This window comes from Mobula hypostoma, chromosome 4, assembly GCF_963921235.1.
Source record: "Mobula hypostoma chromosome 4, sMobHyp1.1, whole genome shotgun sequence".
Classification (NCBI taxonomy): Eukaryota; Metazoa; Chordata; class Chondrichthyes; order Myliobatiformes; family Myliobatidae; genus Mobula; species Mobula hypostoma.
In genome coordinates, this window is record NC_086100.1 from 164,507,298 (window position 1) to 164,523,403 (window position 16,106).

The 16,106-nt window shown below is 43.8% G+C and overlaps 1 protein-coding gene across 4 annotated transcripts in view; it reads right to left on the reverse strand.

The window, feature by feature from the left end:
• LOC134345733 (netrin receptor UNC5C-like) overlaps nucleotides 1-16,106 on the reverse strand; it is a 376,269-nt gene that overhangs the window by 23,987 nt on the left and 336,176 nt on the right. For all 4 annotated transcript variants that reach the window (XM_063046880.1, XM_063046879.1, XM_063046878.1 and 1 more), the window contains 4 exons: nucleotides 13,096-13,287; nucleotides 11,690-12,043; nucleotides 10,401-10,488; nucleotides 4,057-4,225 (listed from right to left, as the gene is read on the reverse strand). In XM_063046880.1, the coding sequence (XP_062902950.1) occupies nucleotides 4,057-4,225; nucleotides 10,401-10,488; nucleotides 11,690-12,043; nucleotides 13,096-13,287 (803 nt within the window). The remainder of the gene's footprint in view (nucleotides 1-4,056; nucleotides 4,226-10,400; nucleotides 10,489-11,689; nucleotides 12,044-13,095; nucleotides 13,288-16,106) is intronic.

Here is a 16,106-nt window from a genome sequence, read left to right on the forward strand (position 1 = left end):
CTCTATTGTTCTAAGCTCCATGTACCTATCTAGGAGTCTCTTAAAAGACCCTATCGTATCCGCCTCCACCACCGTCGCTGGCAGCTCATTCCCCGCACTCACCACTCTCTGCGTGAAAAACGTACCCCTGACATCTCCTCTGTACCTTCTTCCAAGCACCTTAAAATTGTGCCCTCTCGTGTTAGCCATTTCAGCCCTGGGAAAAAGCTTCTGACTATCCACACGATTCAGCTGTGTTCCACACGTCACTCAGTTCCCTGTTCTTTCAAATTGCATCTCCTTTCTCTTTAATTATCCACAGTGGCATCATCTCCACAACCCTCCGGGGTAGTGAAATCCAGCTGACTGCCCTCTGTTCCCATACAGCTCAATGACCATCCCCTCATCTTGCAAATATGTTCTTGCCACACCTCCTCAGCATCTTGTAGGTTTTAATGAGATCATTCTACTTGGAATAAACCCTCCCTAGATGGTTATTTGTTATAAATGGGGCAATGATTGTGCAATGAGTTATTAATCTAGATATTCAGGGCAAGTTCTGAGGGACCTGTGTTCGGATCTCACTAAAGCAGATGGTGGTAATTTTGAAAATGGCCTCTGGAATTAAAAAGGTCTACTAACGACCATAAAAAAATTGTTAATTGTTGTAAAGGCCTGTCTGGTTCAGTGCCAGAGGGGAAATCTGTCATTCCTACTTGGTCTGACCTACATGCGACTTCAGACCGACAGCAGTTCGACTTTTCACTGAAGTGGCCTAGCAAGCCATGCAATTGTAATAAACCACAAGAAATCCACACGGAAATCACCATTTTGAAAAGGCAGCTCACCAGCACCTTGTCAATGGCAACTATGATGGGCAGTTGACTCCTGGCTCAGCCTGCAAATCCCTTGAACCAACATTTAAAAAAAAATTAATGCAGACAATCATTATAATGGAAATAGTATGACCCATACACTAGAAGGAAGATGTAGTGGGGCGGATGCAAAGGGGAAAAAATTGCTTGTACATTGTAGGTTTGCAAAGAAGAAAAAATAAGTATTTGTATTGTTACGAGAATACACATAAAATTAAGATGTTTGCTGGCCTGGGCTAGCATCAGTGGCATCAGCAGTTGGTCTGCCACCTGCCCTCAGGGGAAGGAGAGATAAGGAACAATGGAGCAGCGTCTGGAGATGTGTAATGGAGGGACGTGGGAGAGGGAGCTGTCTGGAGCGGCTCCCCCTTTGAACCCTGAACTGTTTGAAGTGATGGACAGGCGATACCCCAGCAGGGGGATAAAAAGGGGACAGGTTCACTAAGACAGGGACACACGCCACCCGAGGTAACGAGACCCTGGAAGCGGTGCGCCTCTCACGAGTGGATGAGAAGTACCAGACAACGACAAGGGTGGAAAGGTACGATCAGCGGGAACCCGGTGTGTGTCCGCCCTTGCCTGGGTGCCGGGTTCACTGCAGAGGATCGACCGCATCTGGAGGAGGGGTCACAGTCGGTGACCTCAGGTGACATCACCAAGGACCCGCCCAAAAGTTGCTCGTGAGCAATCTCGCTGGTCTGTGAGTGAAGCTGTGCTGAATGATGAGTTGTTCCTGTTCTCTCTGTCTCTCTTCCCCCACCTTGTCCATCGCCATGGCAACGATTACTGCGAACTGAACTACTAACTGGACTGAACTTTGAGTCATTTTGAAATTGGTCATTTACCCCTAGACAACGATAGAGCTTGATTGATGCTGTTATCTTAATTCTGTGCACATGTGTGGTTATCATTGTTGAATTGTTGCATTTATTATCCTTTCGATTACTGTGTTGCTTGTTTCTTTAATAAAACTTTCTTAGTTCTAGTACTCCAGACTCCAACTGAGTGATCCATTTCTGCTGGTTTGGCAACCCAGTTATGGGGTACGTAACAGTATTTACATAACAACTTATATATGTAGGATTCTCCAAAGTGCTTTGCAGCCAACAAACTCAAGGAATTGATCGTAACCAAAAAAAAGATACTTTTTCATTTAATTTTCATGAACTTATAGAGTCATTGAATCATAGAATTTTAGGGCACAGGAGGAGGCTATTTGTCGCAGTCTTTCAGAGATGAACCAGTCACATTTTCCCCAGTGATTTAAACATTCACACTGCACACACAATAAAAAAAAAGATGCACTTGGACAAAACTTTTCAAATGACAATGGAAATTTTATAGAAGCATTATCAAACAAAACCGGATAGTGAGTTACTGATGGTCTGATAAGGTGGGGTGTCCAAAGGGTCACAGTCCAAAAGAGAAGAAAGAGGCAGGGACAGATTTAATGTCTCAGCAACTGAAAGCAGGCCATCAGTGGTGGAACGGAGAAAACTGGGACTACTTAAGAGGTTGAAACTAGTGGAGTGCAGAATCACATCACTCAATAGAGTCCATCTGCAGCATCCCTTTCAATTCTGATATAATATGGGAAGAATTAATAGAGGCTAGCCCAAACCATCAACTCCATCAAAACTTCAAATACATCAGCGGACCTTTGGAGATTTGAGAATAGCTCTTGGTGGTGCTAAATTGATTCTAATGAAAGGAGTGTAAGAATCAGGACTGAAATGACATGGAAGCAGGAGCGAGCCAAAAATAACTGAACTTCTTCAAACTTTCTCCTGAGAACTAGCAACATCCAAGAATAACACTGCAAAAATATTAGGAGCTAATTCTCCTTACAAGCCCCCAGAAAGCACAGTTAACTTTTCTGCTAAATGCTTTTTATTGTTTTGTGAATATTATTCTTTCTTTTTGAGTTTATTTTAGATGTTGCAGTTATTTCTGGCTGTACGGAGGCACTGATTTCCTTTACAATGACTCTCACACTCAGCACTATCAAGGCTGACATCCTTCCTGCTGGATGCCACTTTTCCTATCTTGTATGCCTGCTCTGTACCTTCAACTTATGCCCATCTCTGTGCCCTCTGTCAGGGACTACCAGCCCACTCCAGCTGGAGCCTCACGGGTTTGAGTGAGTAGGAAGTCCTGGGCACTTTGCTTTCAGAAGGACCTCAAGTCCACTCACCTCTGACATTACAACAGTGATTGCACATCAATAAAAAAGGAAGGAGTAAGCTTTCAACTGTAATAGATAAACAGAAGTGTCAGTTGTCAATACTAGTGTCAGTTTCTCCATTTACTTGGTTGTAAAATAGATTTGAGGGTTTTCGGCTTAAAATGGGCAAATGGGATTAGCTTCGGTGGGAATTTTGGTTGGCATGGACCAGTTAGCCCTGAGGATCTGTTTCCATGCCGTAGAACTCAATAGCTCAATACGTAAAAAAAGAAGTTTCATAGAGTTAATGCATTCTGTAGTGTAGATGGGAACTGTTTACCTGTGTATGGTCTTTGTAAGAGTAATCTAAATAATTCATATCACTCTTGCTCATTCTCTCAATTGTCATGTGAAACTCTCCCCTTAATTGATTTCTCCAATTCTTCCCTTGAAAATATTATTGAATCTGTTTCCATGCTTTTAGAATTTAGTAATTCATAAATCAGACCCAACACCAACCCTTGCAGATGCTTGCGACTATGATCAGAAAGGGGACCTGAGTGGTAAGTTTTTCACACAGAGGAAGGAAGATATATGAGATGAGGTGCCAGAGGAAGTGGTAGAGGTGGGTACCATGACAACAATTAAAAGGATTTTGGCCAGACGCTTGAATAGGAATGGAATAGTGGGATCTGGACCTAATGCGGGCAGATAGATTCAGTCACAATTGGTATGGTAGGCCGAGGGGCCAGTGTCTGACTCTGTTGCTCATTGTGGGAGCTTGCTGTGCACAAATAGTCTGATGTTGTCCTGAATTACGACAATATTTCATTGGTCGCAAAGCACTTTGGGGTTTTAATGAAGGACGTCTTAAAGTAAAAGTGGTTCCTAACCATTCCAACAGTCACAGTTGTTCGGCTGATTTTACCTGGGGTGGGCAACAGGAAGGAATGAGAAGACAACCCCTGAGCACTGAACTGTGCCCCAGTGCCTCAAAGACAGCTTGCTTTCCCATGCTGACCGTTAGTGGTCTCTCACCTCCCAGGTTCCTTCTGCGGACATGCTCTTGAGTTGGAAGATCCAGTCCTCCATGTTCGGCTCAGCGCAGTGATGGATGGTCAGGACGACAGGTCTGGTTAATAAAGCACCGGCTGGTCCACAGCTCACCACCGGGCTCAGCAAGGTCTGGCTGCCCTCCAGTGCTGGCCTAAGCAGACCACAAGAGTCAAAAGCTATCAGTCTCTGCTCTGCACAATCCCAGGCTTCACCCTCTGCAACCCACTGAAAAAGCACAACAGACCCACAAGGGATTCTGCAGATACTGGAAATCTTGAGCAATATACACAAAATGCTAGAAGAACCTGAGCAGTATCCACCATCAAAGACCCCCACCATCTGGGCCATGCCTTCTTCTCACTACTACTGTTGGGTAGGAGGAACAGCGGCCTTAGGTCCCACACAAACAGGTTCAGGGACAGATGTTATGCAACGACCATTAGGCTCCTGACCGATGTGGATAACATCACTCTGAACTGATTCTACAACCTACAGACTCACTTTCAAGGACTCCTTACAACACGTTCTCAGTATTATTTTTTTATTTACACAGTTTGTCTTCTTTTGCATATTGGTTGTTTTTCAGACTTTGTGTATATTTTTTCATAAAATACTTTCTCATAATATTCTATTGTATTTTTTCTCTGTAAATGCCTGCAAGAAAATGAATCTCAAGGTTGCATATGGCAGCATACGTGGTGGTTGTCCATTGTGTCTGATGATGACAGGAACCCCATGTGGGAAAGTTTTTAAAGCAGAAAAGCCCATGCACTGGAGCTATTCCACTCTCTCAAACTCAGAAGTCCGGGTCCACTGGTACGAACAAGCGCCACAATCTGGGGTCTTCCTTGGTTACCATGGACGACCACAACGACAATGTGCCTTGTCATGCCCTTCACTCTCCATGGAGTGTTGGAGTACTGCCTTCCTGGCAGAGGGATCTCACTGTCGATCTCATTCGCCCAGTCCAGCAGATCTGACTAGGACAGGCATGGCATCATATACATACTTTGATAGTAAACTTACTTTCAACTTTGAATCTTAAATTCAGCAAGTCAGCCAGCATCTATGGAGGGAAGTAAACAGGTAATATATTGGACTGAAACCTGTTTATTTCCCCTCATATTTAGCTTTATTTGTCACATGTACTTCAAAATATGCAAACAATCAAACCTGCTGCCTGATCTGCTGAGTTCCTCCAGCATTTTGCTGCGGAAGAGCAGCTCTTTCCAATTTAACCAGGTGGCTCGAGCCTGGACTCAGCCTTCCACAGATATGAGCAATCTATTGGACTGACACAGTCTGCAGAATGCTGTATTTTATGGTGTATAGCCCCAGAAGCCCGGTGGCCATGTTATTGGACTCAGTGACCACTGGTCCAGAGATGTGAGTTCAAGTCCCACCTCAGCAGGTGGTGAATACAAGTCTAGGCATTTAGCAAAATGTGGAACAATCTGATGGGTTCAGTAATAGTGATGATGTAACAACCAATCTGGTTCATTGAATTCCACATGGGAAGGCAAGCTGGCATTATCACCTACCCTAATCCAGACACAGCAATGCAATTGGCTCTTAACAGCACCCTCTACTAGCTTGGGGTGGACATGCTTGCTGACCATAGTTCTGACATTTGCTCAGTTTTATTTTAATTTAATATCCTTATCATTTTTGTACATTAGCATATCAATAAGCGCATTTCAGGGTTCAATTCCTACAGATGCCTGTAAGGAGTTTGTACATTCTTCCCACGTCAGTATTGGTTCCCTCCAGGAGCTCCAGTTTCCTCCCATATTCTAAAGATTTATAGTTAGAGCTAGAGAGCTATGGGCACATTATGTTGGAGCCAGATGCGTGCCATCACTTGCAAGCTGTCCAGCACAATCCTTGCCGATTTGATTTGATGCAAACAACGCATTTCAGTATATGTTTTGAAATTTTGATGTACAAATGACAAAGAAAGCTAATACTTTCTCTCTTTAAAATCTTCCAGGATCTAGCGTTCTCCCTCTGTCCACATCTACATACTGCCCATGTCTGGTGTAATACTGCCAAAACCAAACAGTCCTCTCTATCTCTCTCACACACACGCACACGTGTGTGCTGACAGGTGTACTGCTTCACAGAGGGTGGGTGGGTTATTTAGTATCTAAGGACAGGTAAAATTCCCTGCATAAGTCATGTTTTCCCACCAGTGACCAACTGCTGATGTGTGTGGCATTGTTTTTCAGAAGACAGAAAAAAGCACAAATGCAGAGACACAAGAGACCGCAGGTGCTGGAACATGGAGCAACAAACAATCTGCTGAAGGAACTCAGCTAGTCGAACAGCAGCTATTGGGGGAAAAGAATTGGTGAGAGTTAAGACCTTGATCCAGGACATGAAATGTCAACAATTTGCACAGCATAGCAACGCGTAAAAAACACTCACATGAGTGTGGGAGGTTGATTGGCTGAGAGTTGGAAGTGATGCTTTGACCACATGATTGGATCACAGTGAGGCAGGAAGCCAAGAAACTGGAGAATCCCAATTGCACTCACTCGTGCTAATGGAACACAGTCTTTCCACCTAAAAACAAACGTTAGCTAACCAATACAAAATGGGAATGACAAAGGGCTCAGGAGTGGTATGCAGGGCTCTGATATGTCCTGGTGAAATAGGTGTCTCTTAACTCCCAACTTCTAGCTAATTAGTTTTCTCCTTTAGACTGATCCTGATGTTATGGTTATGAACATTTGTTCCTGAAAGATTCTGCTGCTGGCTATTCGGAATACCTGCCAGGAGATCAGAGCTTCCAAAAGGAAGGACAATTTCAGTCCTTCAAAATAAACATTTACAAGGTCTAGCTATAGTTTATAAAGTCATTACGCATTGTCCATCCCTTTACACCTTTGAGAAGGCAGTGGTGAACTATGTTTTTAAGCTGCTGCAGTCCTTCTGGTGAAAGTGCTGAAGGAGAGGGTGTTCCAGGATTTGGGACAAAGCAATGATGAAGGAATGTCAATGGTTTTCCAAATTAGGATGGTGTAAGACTTACACAGGAACCTGCAGATAGTGGTCTTCCCATTTACCTAACACTCTTGTTTCTTTGGTAGTGAAGGTTTGTCTTTGGGAGATGATGTTGGAATGGTGTGGATGTATACCTGTAGTGTGTTTTGGAGATGGTACACATTGCGACTACAATGGAAAGAGGGATTGTTTAGGGAGTTGGGTATGATGTTGGTTGACATAAGGTTGTGGATCAACATCACTATCCAACTCCTCACACGAGACTTAAAGAAGCCTGCTGCTTAACTTTCAAAATATTCGTATTCAATACACAGGTTTCCCCCGCCACCCTATGAAATGGTTCGTAAGCCGAAATGTCGTAAAGCAAAGAAGCAATTAGCATTTATTTATATGGGAAAATTTTGTGAGCGTTTGCAGACCCAAAAATAACCTACCCTAATGCCAAATAACACAAAAAAACCTAAAATAACAGTAACATATAGTAAAAGCAGGAATAATAAGATAAATACACAGCCTACATAAAGTAGAAATACTTCTCCACAATCATTGCCGGCACTGTTCGCCGAAGCAAAAATCTCATGCAAGCGCTGTTGGCAAAAACACTCTCTCCAGTAACTTTTAAGCTATGAAGCTGCCAAATCATACCAAATAACACATAAAAATACACAGCCTATATAAAGTAGAAATAATGTATGTAGAGTGTAGTATCACTTACTGGAATTGGAAAGACAGCGCCGAGCACACTGATGATGGTGTTTTAGACTGAGTCATCGCAGGTTGGGGTGGTGCAGTGCCCCCACCCTCTGGGCCGCCGACTGATACATAGCCGCGAAGCATGCAGGGGTCTAGCAGTAGCCGGGAGGCACACAGCACGTCTTTAAGAAAAAAGCCGAAACAAACATGCTAATTAATTAGGTGCCGCCCGACACGTAATTGTTGGCTCAGATCAGTGCCGATTGCGTCATCTCTGATCTGGGCCGACAATTACGTGTCGGGCGGCACCTAATTAATTAGCATGTTTATTTTGGCTTTTTTCTTAAAGATGTGCTGTGTGCCTCCCGGCTACTGCTGCATTCTCCGCGAATCCGTATCTGTCTGTGGCCCAGGGATTGGGGTGGTGGGACACTGGGGTGTCATTTTGTCGTCTATTTCCATTAGACCAGGTGGCTCATCTTCTCCTATGACTGCCCGCCTCGATGTCGAAGGTCGAGGTTCGTCGTCTGCTGTGGCTGATGTGGAAGGCTTGCTTGACTGCTTAGCCTCGCGCATTTTTCTCTCATACAGTTCTTTGTAAGGACTCAAACCATCTTGCAAATATCCCCTAAATCTACGTACCCTTTCAAAATTAAAGTCGTACTTTATCATTGCAGCGAAAATCTCACGCAGTTGCTTCACGTTCATTTCGCTACTGCATTCGGTTTTGATTGCTATCCTTTCCTCTTCCAATTGCATCAGCTCTTCATCTATCAGTTCTTGGTCATGGGATGCCAAAACCTCTTCTACATCATCTTCATCAGCTTCCAGAAGCCAAATTCACACTGTCCTTACTTGGTTCACCACGATCAAAACGCTTAATTATGTCTAGTTTTACGCTGAGTGTAACACCCTTACGAGCTCTTTCAGGCTTTTTCAATACCTCAGAACGCAACTTGCGAACGGCTGCTCACAGGCATATGTTAAAACAATGCCGTTCCGAATCCGGGGGAGAGCAGCCGCTCAGGGCGCGCGCTGCCTTTTATCGCACGCTGATTTTTTTCGTAACAGTGAGGTTTCGTAAAGCGAACGTTCGAAAAGCAGGGGACACCTGTACATTTATTATCAAAGAATGTATAAATTATACAAACTTGAGATTTGGTTGCTTATAGGCAGTGGCAAAGCAAGGAACCTGAAAGGACCCAATTTTTGATAAAGACCAACCTCCAATGTGCACCGAGAAAGAGAGTAAAAAAACAAATCATGTAAACAATAAAAAAGCGAGCAACAGCAGCATTCTGAACCAAATTGAGTCCTTAGATCCAAACTCCCGGGGTAGCCTGGAGTAGGTGCAAAGCCTTGGTATTCTGTTCATCACATTAGCGGGGTGAATCACTACAAAATTAGCAGAAACGAAGCACGGGTGCAGTCTCACAGCTTTGGCATCGCGCAGAGAGGAGCCTCCAGTCTATCTGGGCTTGCATTTAAACTGTCCAAATAGCAGATTGCGCCTTGCATTAGGATCCAGGCCCTGCCGCAGCAGATAGATTTCACTGCTGAAGAGGCCGTTCTTGATCTCTTTCAAATTGGCTTGGCGCCCAGAGCGACCCAACTTCGCCCAACTCTCAACAGCTTACACTTCCAGATATACGGATCAGCGTTTAGCTGTTCCAAACAGTGGATTGTACCTCACATTAGGACCCGGGCCTTGCTGCTGTGAGTTGCTCCGGGCCTAGAACACGCCACCCAGCCATTCACTTTGGACCTGGATTTCAATGCCGAAGAAGCCGTTCTCGACCTGTCTAAATCGGCTTGGCACCTAGGGCAATCCATCCTCACACCCGGGTCAGCTGATGGGTATTGGAACTCTCTTGTCCCATTTTCTCCCCTCCAAATCGTCCACTCCAACCAGCATGGCTCCAACTCCAAGTGCGTCAATTTTGCAGTGCACCGGTGGGGCAAATCTTGTGAAATCGCTCTTGCCTTTGCTCACCTCTTCATTGCTTGCGGTGATAGTTCATCACAATTCACCTCCAAAGAAGTGATACTAGTATTGTTTTGAATTGAATTCCTTTTCTTCTGAACTACCAGTAAGCTGTTGGATTCCTTCAGTAGTGCCACGTTTGACATTGAAAATGTCCTCAGTGAGCTTGCCTATTTGTTAATATGACCTTGTTGTAAAGTAGGCAGAAATCTCCAACTGCTCCATTGTGGCCAAGTTATGGTGATTCTGTGAGGGAATTCTCAAAGAAAGTTATTGACCTTGTGTGCACATACTCCATGGGTTCACTCAGGTCTCAGTTCTGTCCTCCTCACAGAAGACCTTTCTGCTCCTTACCATGGTACTCCTCACTTCTTCCAGACTTAATGTGACATCCTTCATGTGCAAGTCAAGATTCAAGATTGTTTAATGTCACTTCCTGTACACAAATACATGGAAACCCATGTGGTCACAGGTGGAACATACAAACTTCACACTGATAGCACTGAAGATTAGGATTGAACCCAGGTTTCTGGAGCTTCATAGTGGTAATTGTAAATATAACAGTGATGTGAAGTCCTAAAGAAGTTGGACAAAGACATAAATAACTTCCGCAAAGTACAAGTTAGTGAGGATATCTCATTACCTGATATTGTCTCTCCGATGGACCGTCACATACACTTCATAGGCTCTTCCTGGGGGAATAGCTCCTGCTGGCACCAACAAACTCACACCTGGAGTTAATGAAACAGGAGATGAGGACAAAATCTTATCTTACATAACACAATTTTTCATAATTGACAAAGAAAGTTTTTTTCGTCATTTCTAAATGCCAATGCTTCAGAATATGCCAAGGTTTACAGTTCTGGTTGGAAGTTACCAGACACAAAATTTCTCTTTGAGGACTAGATGAAACATTCTTCTTATAGTCAGTTTCACTGCTGTTTGTGGCTCAGTAAACATCAGTTTAAATGCAGATGTGAGTTAAGAGCAGCCAGTGCCGACACTCAAAAGAATGAGACATTCAAGTTCCAGTACACTTATAAGGAGGCTATTTTGCCTTCACTACGATTACCTAATTTACAGCAGTCAATTATCTATCACCTTGTATGTTCTTGGGATGTGGGAGGCAACCATAGAACAGAGGAAATTCATGTAAGAGCATACAAACTCCACACAAAGAGCACCTAAGTTAGAGTCATGGAGGCATAGAGGAGTACAGCACAGTAACAGGCCATTCGGCCCATCTAGTCCATGCCAACAAATTTCTCTTTGAGGACTAGATGAAACATTCTTCTTATAGTCAGTTCCACTGCAGTTTGTGGCTCACAGTTGCCTGGATGAGAGAAACTTCAACACCCTCAAGAAACTCAACACCATACAGGACACAGCAGCCTGGTTGGTAGGTATCCTATTCACAGCCATTCACACACCCAACAATCAAATAGAAAGTCTCTGACTATCTACCCTATCTACACCTCTAATTATTTTATATATTTCTCAGGTTTCCCTTCAGCCTCCGATGATCCTTGGAAAGAAAATCCACATTTGTCCAAATTTTCCTTTCTAATCCAGGCAATATTTTAATGATCTCTTTTGCATCCTTACCAATGCTTCCACCTCCTTCCTGAAAAAGGCGATGTTCATCAAAACCTGGAGGAGATGTATCATCAACGTTTTCCTAATGAATTATGACAAGTTTGACTTGGGCATCCCTTTCCTTTTGTCTGAAAATAACATCAAATAGTTGCTGAACCACAAATTGTGCAGTGGCAGATAGAACATCATTTAAAAGACATTTGGTCAGGTACCTGGATAGTGATGTTTTAGATGGATGTGGACATATTAGATGGGCAGCTTGGTTGGCATGGACCAATAGGGCCAGAAGACCTGTTTCTGTGCTGTTTTGCATTGACTCTAGAGTAAGTTACCAACCTGAGTTGGGGATGCTGAGGTGTCCTCCCAGGATGTTGAAGCTCCCCAGGGCACTACACGATGGATCCAGCTGTGGGAACAGACTTTGGTTCTTGATGTTCTGAGCCTCATTGTCAAGTAATGACTCTGTTAGCTGTGGTGAGAGCTTCGAAGCCAGGTCCGCGGGCTCGCCTTGCGGTGTGACCCCACAAGATGAGTTGAACACCTTGATCTTGAGGTTGGGCAGTGGATCAAGCAGCGGAGAGTTGGTCATCGGGATCTTGTCCGAGATATCATGCAGGGCGTACATGGGGCCTCTGTACATGGCTGCAGCAGCAGTGAGATCTGGCTGCACGGCGAGGAGGTGGGAGTTATCTGCACAGGGAGAAGGCAGAGGATCATGGTATGTTGGGTTCTATCAGGCCCCAACGGCAAAAGTCAAGTACTAGTTCCTCATTTCACTCCTCAAGAGAAAGAGCTGATATACAACTTGACCATCATACCACACTTTCACAGGTCACGGTTGTTCACTGGATCAATTCACATTCATAACACAGCATCTGTCAGGTGACCCTTTGACCTTTTATTTTGCTCCCCCATGACTCTGAAGAGAAAGGAAATGGATGATCCTAAAGTTCTCCCCTTTCATTGCTAAGATCACAAGCACAAGTTAACCTAAAAGTTCTTTATGTTTACTAATAGTGTAAAGACCTTTCTCACCTTATTCCCAATGGACAGATGCTCACCATACAGTTGACCAGCAAACAATCTGCTGGAGAAATTCCAAGGGTCAAGCACCATCTGGGGTGGGGCGGAAGGGGGAGGAAGAATTGTCCCTATTTCAGTTTGAAAACCTGTATCGGGACAAGCAGGTTGAAACCGAGAGATAGTGGTGGGGGCAGGGAGAAAAGGGAGAGAATGACAGAGAATGATAAAAGGGAAGAGAGAGAGATAAAGGACGGTACAAAGAAAGATTGGAGGCAAAAGAGTGGAAAAATCATATGAGGAAGAGTAAGCGACCGAGGAAAGAGACAAAAGATAAAAAAGATAGAGATATAAAGGAGATATAAAAGAAACATTATACAACACATAGAAAGAAGGGAAAATAAGGGAGAGAGAGAGTGCCTGACAGGGTGAGAGGAACAGAGAAAGGCAAAAAGGAAAAGAGAGAATAATGGTGCGAGGGATAGGGAAGAGAGAGGGGGAGATGGAGTTTCTGTTGTGTAAGTTCTTAAGTAGCATTTTTTGACATTGGATTTTAGTTAGTGTCTGAGATCTGGTGGAAGGTTTATAGTGTAGACTTAAATGATGATAAAAGATACAGACCCCCAGTCCTACCCCTTCTCTCCAGAGGTTCAAAGTATATAACAAGCCTGAGAGCACAATATTAGGTCAAATTTGAAACATTAAGAAGAGTCTCATCCAACCTGGCCTGGACGTCTTGACATTCACTGGCTGGAAAGCGCCGTTCAGGGCTGCAGTGTCTCTGATGTCGGATCTGAAGTCGTGGTGGTTCTTGCGGTATACAAACATCACCACCACCAACAGAATGGCCAGGCACACAATCACAGCCACAGCCACTGCCACGTAGAGTGCGATGTCGTCAGAGCCTGGCGCAGCTGCAGGGGGAACGAGAGCAGAGGGAGTTGGAAACCACCACCAGCCAGCAGGCACATGGGACATGCTTATCAGGACTGCCCCTTGCCCTCCAACTCTTGTGGTGCGAGAACCCCTCACTATTCCAGAGTTTGTACTGTAATTGTCTCACTGCTTAGGCTAGGTGATGATAGACAAATGCCAGTCTTGTTTCTGCTGGCAATTCTCATGTTGGATTCAGGAAATTGATATTTCAAATCTCTGTACAGTGACTTGAGCCTGGAATATAGGTTGATGCTCCCAATGCAGAATGGGGTCGGATGGGATGTTAAATTAAGGCCTCAGCTGTCCTGGATGCAGAAGATCCCACGATATCCCAAAGAGGTGCAGAGGTATTAATCCCTGGAGACCAGATGGATACTTATCCTCAGTCACCATCAACATTACTTACTTTGTCTGAGAAGATGCAGTGAGCAAATTGACCTTACAATGATTATGGTCAACCATTTTTGAAATAGTTTGTGTCACCCAATTTCTATATTAATCCCATTTTTTAAATTTGCAACACATTTTCCATTAACTCTCTCCAGTCTTACACTTACCTACATACTAGGGTTAGCTTACAGTAGTCAATTAGCCTGTCAACCTGCACCTTATTGGGATATAGGAGGAAACCGAAGCAACTGGGAGAACCACAAGTAACATGCAAACTCCACACAGACAGCATCAAATGTCAGGATTGAACCGGGGTCACTAGCTGCACTACTGACTGTGGCGCTGTCCTGCCCTAGTAGAGGGAACTCTTCAGAAGTCTCTCACTACTTCTAAAGAGCCGTAGAATGGCTCACGGTTACAAATGAAAGTAGATATTTCTATTCTTTTTCAGAATGGGAGACCATTTATGTTGACAGCTGAAGGCAAAATCCAAACTGACTTAGAGCTCAGTTCAAGGTATAGGGCTGAGTGTCAGCATTACACCATCCTTGAAGCTGTATCTCAGGTTTTCAGCATCTGCGGGTTTTTGCTTCTCTAATGAAGGCACAGTGTTTGGCGGGAGTACAACCTGTTGTCATTCAAAACTAAACCCTCTGCAGACTAAGGACTTCAGAAGAATGCAGGATGCAGGAGCAGGAGCAGGTCACTCGGCCTCTCAAGCTTGTTCTACCCTTCAATATGATCATGGCTGATCTATGCTGGCTGCAACTCCTCTTCTATGCCAGACTCAATTTTTCACATATTTACTTGCCTCCATCTCAAATTTGCAAATGATCCAGCTTCAGGGGCAGGGAACACCGGAAATCCACCTCTCTCCAGGAGAAAATTTAAATGGCTGGCTCCTGATTTTGGAGTTAAGTTTTTTTTTCTGTAATTTCCCCCCACTAGAGGAAACATCCTTAAGATTGTATAAGTTCACACCACACTCTTCTAAACCCCAAGGAATATAGACCCAAAGCTTTTCAAGGTAGGAGAACCTTCTCATCCCAGGGATTATACTGATGTATCTCCTCTGAACTGCCTCCAGTGTTACTCTATCTTTTTTGTCTCTGGTAAGGAGATCAAAACTGTGCACAGTATTCCAGCCGTGGCCTGACCTATGTAAACTAGTACAAAACTTCCTATTCCTTAACTCCAAATCCTTTGCAATAAAGGTCAACATGCCATTGGCCTTCTTAACCACATTTTGGACCTATTTGCTGGCTTTTTGTAATTCATGAACTCGAACACCTGATGTCTTTGTACTATTTTCAATCTCTCTCCATTTAGCGAGAAATTGAAAATAAGTAAATTATCTATCTACCTTTTGATCCCTCTTACTGAAGTGCATGTCCTCACATCTCTTCCCCATTCTGATGTTAGGTCTGAACAACAACTGAACCTCTTGACCAAGTCTGCATGCTTTTATGCCACTGAGTTGCATATTTGCATTAATGAGCAGGTGTACAGCTGTTCATACATAATAACGTGGTGACTGTATTTTGCCTTCGTTCTTCCTCATCTACTTTTTGCAAATATAATATGCATTCAAATAAAGACTGAGCTTTGATTCTTTACTATTTTTACTAACTCTAGATTTTTTCTGAGCTGCTTATGTGTATTTATATTTTCTGCTCCAGCCTGTCACACTTGTCTCATCAAATCTTACCTTACCCATACTGTGACACCACTCTCTCATTTCCTTTTGATTTAATAACCATCCTGTTCTTGGAGACCCCCCTTATTATTTAATTTAAAAGCCTTTCTCAAGCCGTGTTTATGCAATTCACCAGGACATTGGTCCCAGTACGATTCAGATGTATCCCATCCTTGGTGAATAGTTCTCTCCTTCCCAGCACTGGTGCCACTGAAGATTATCACTCTTGTGGTTCTGCTTTTCAATTTTGTCCTGAACTCCTCATTAGCCCCCAGTAGAAGATTCTCCCTCATTTTACCTTTCCCTATAACATCTTTGCCAACCATGACTACAGGATTCTCTCTCTCCCGATCCAAATTCTTCATTATCCAGATGAGCTCTCTTTAAACCTGGCACTAGGCAGACAACACAGCTCCTGAGACTGTCTTTATGGCAAAGAGCGGTGCCTGTTCTCCTAACTATGCAATCCCCAGTAACTACACTTCTCTTTCCTCCCTAGCCCTCCTGCTGCACCACCTGAATGGCTCCTAGTACATGGTACTATGTACAATTTGCATATCCTTCCTGCATTCCCCACCCTCATCCACAGGGGGACCAAGAATCTCCTATCTGTACAACTACACCAATTTGAATTTACGTAGCAGCCTACCTGTACCATCATTTATGTGCAGAGGCATTGCATTCCTGAAGAGCCTAACATTAAGTTTGGGA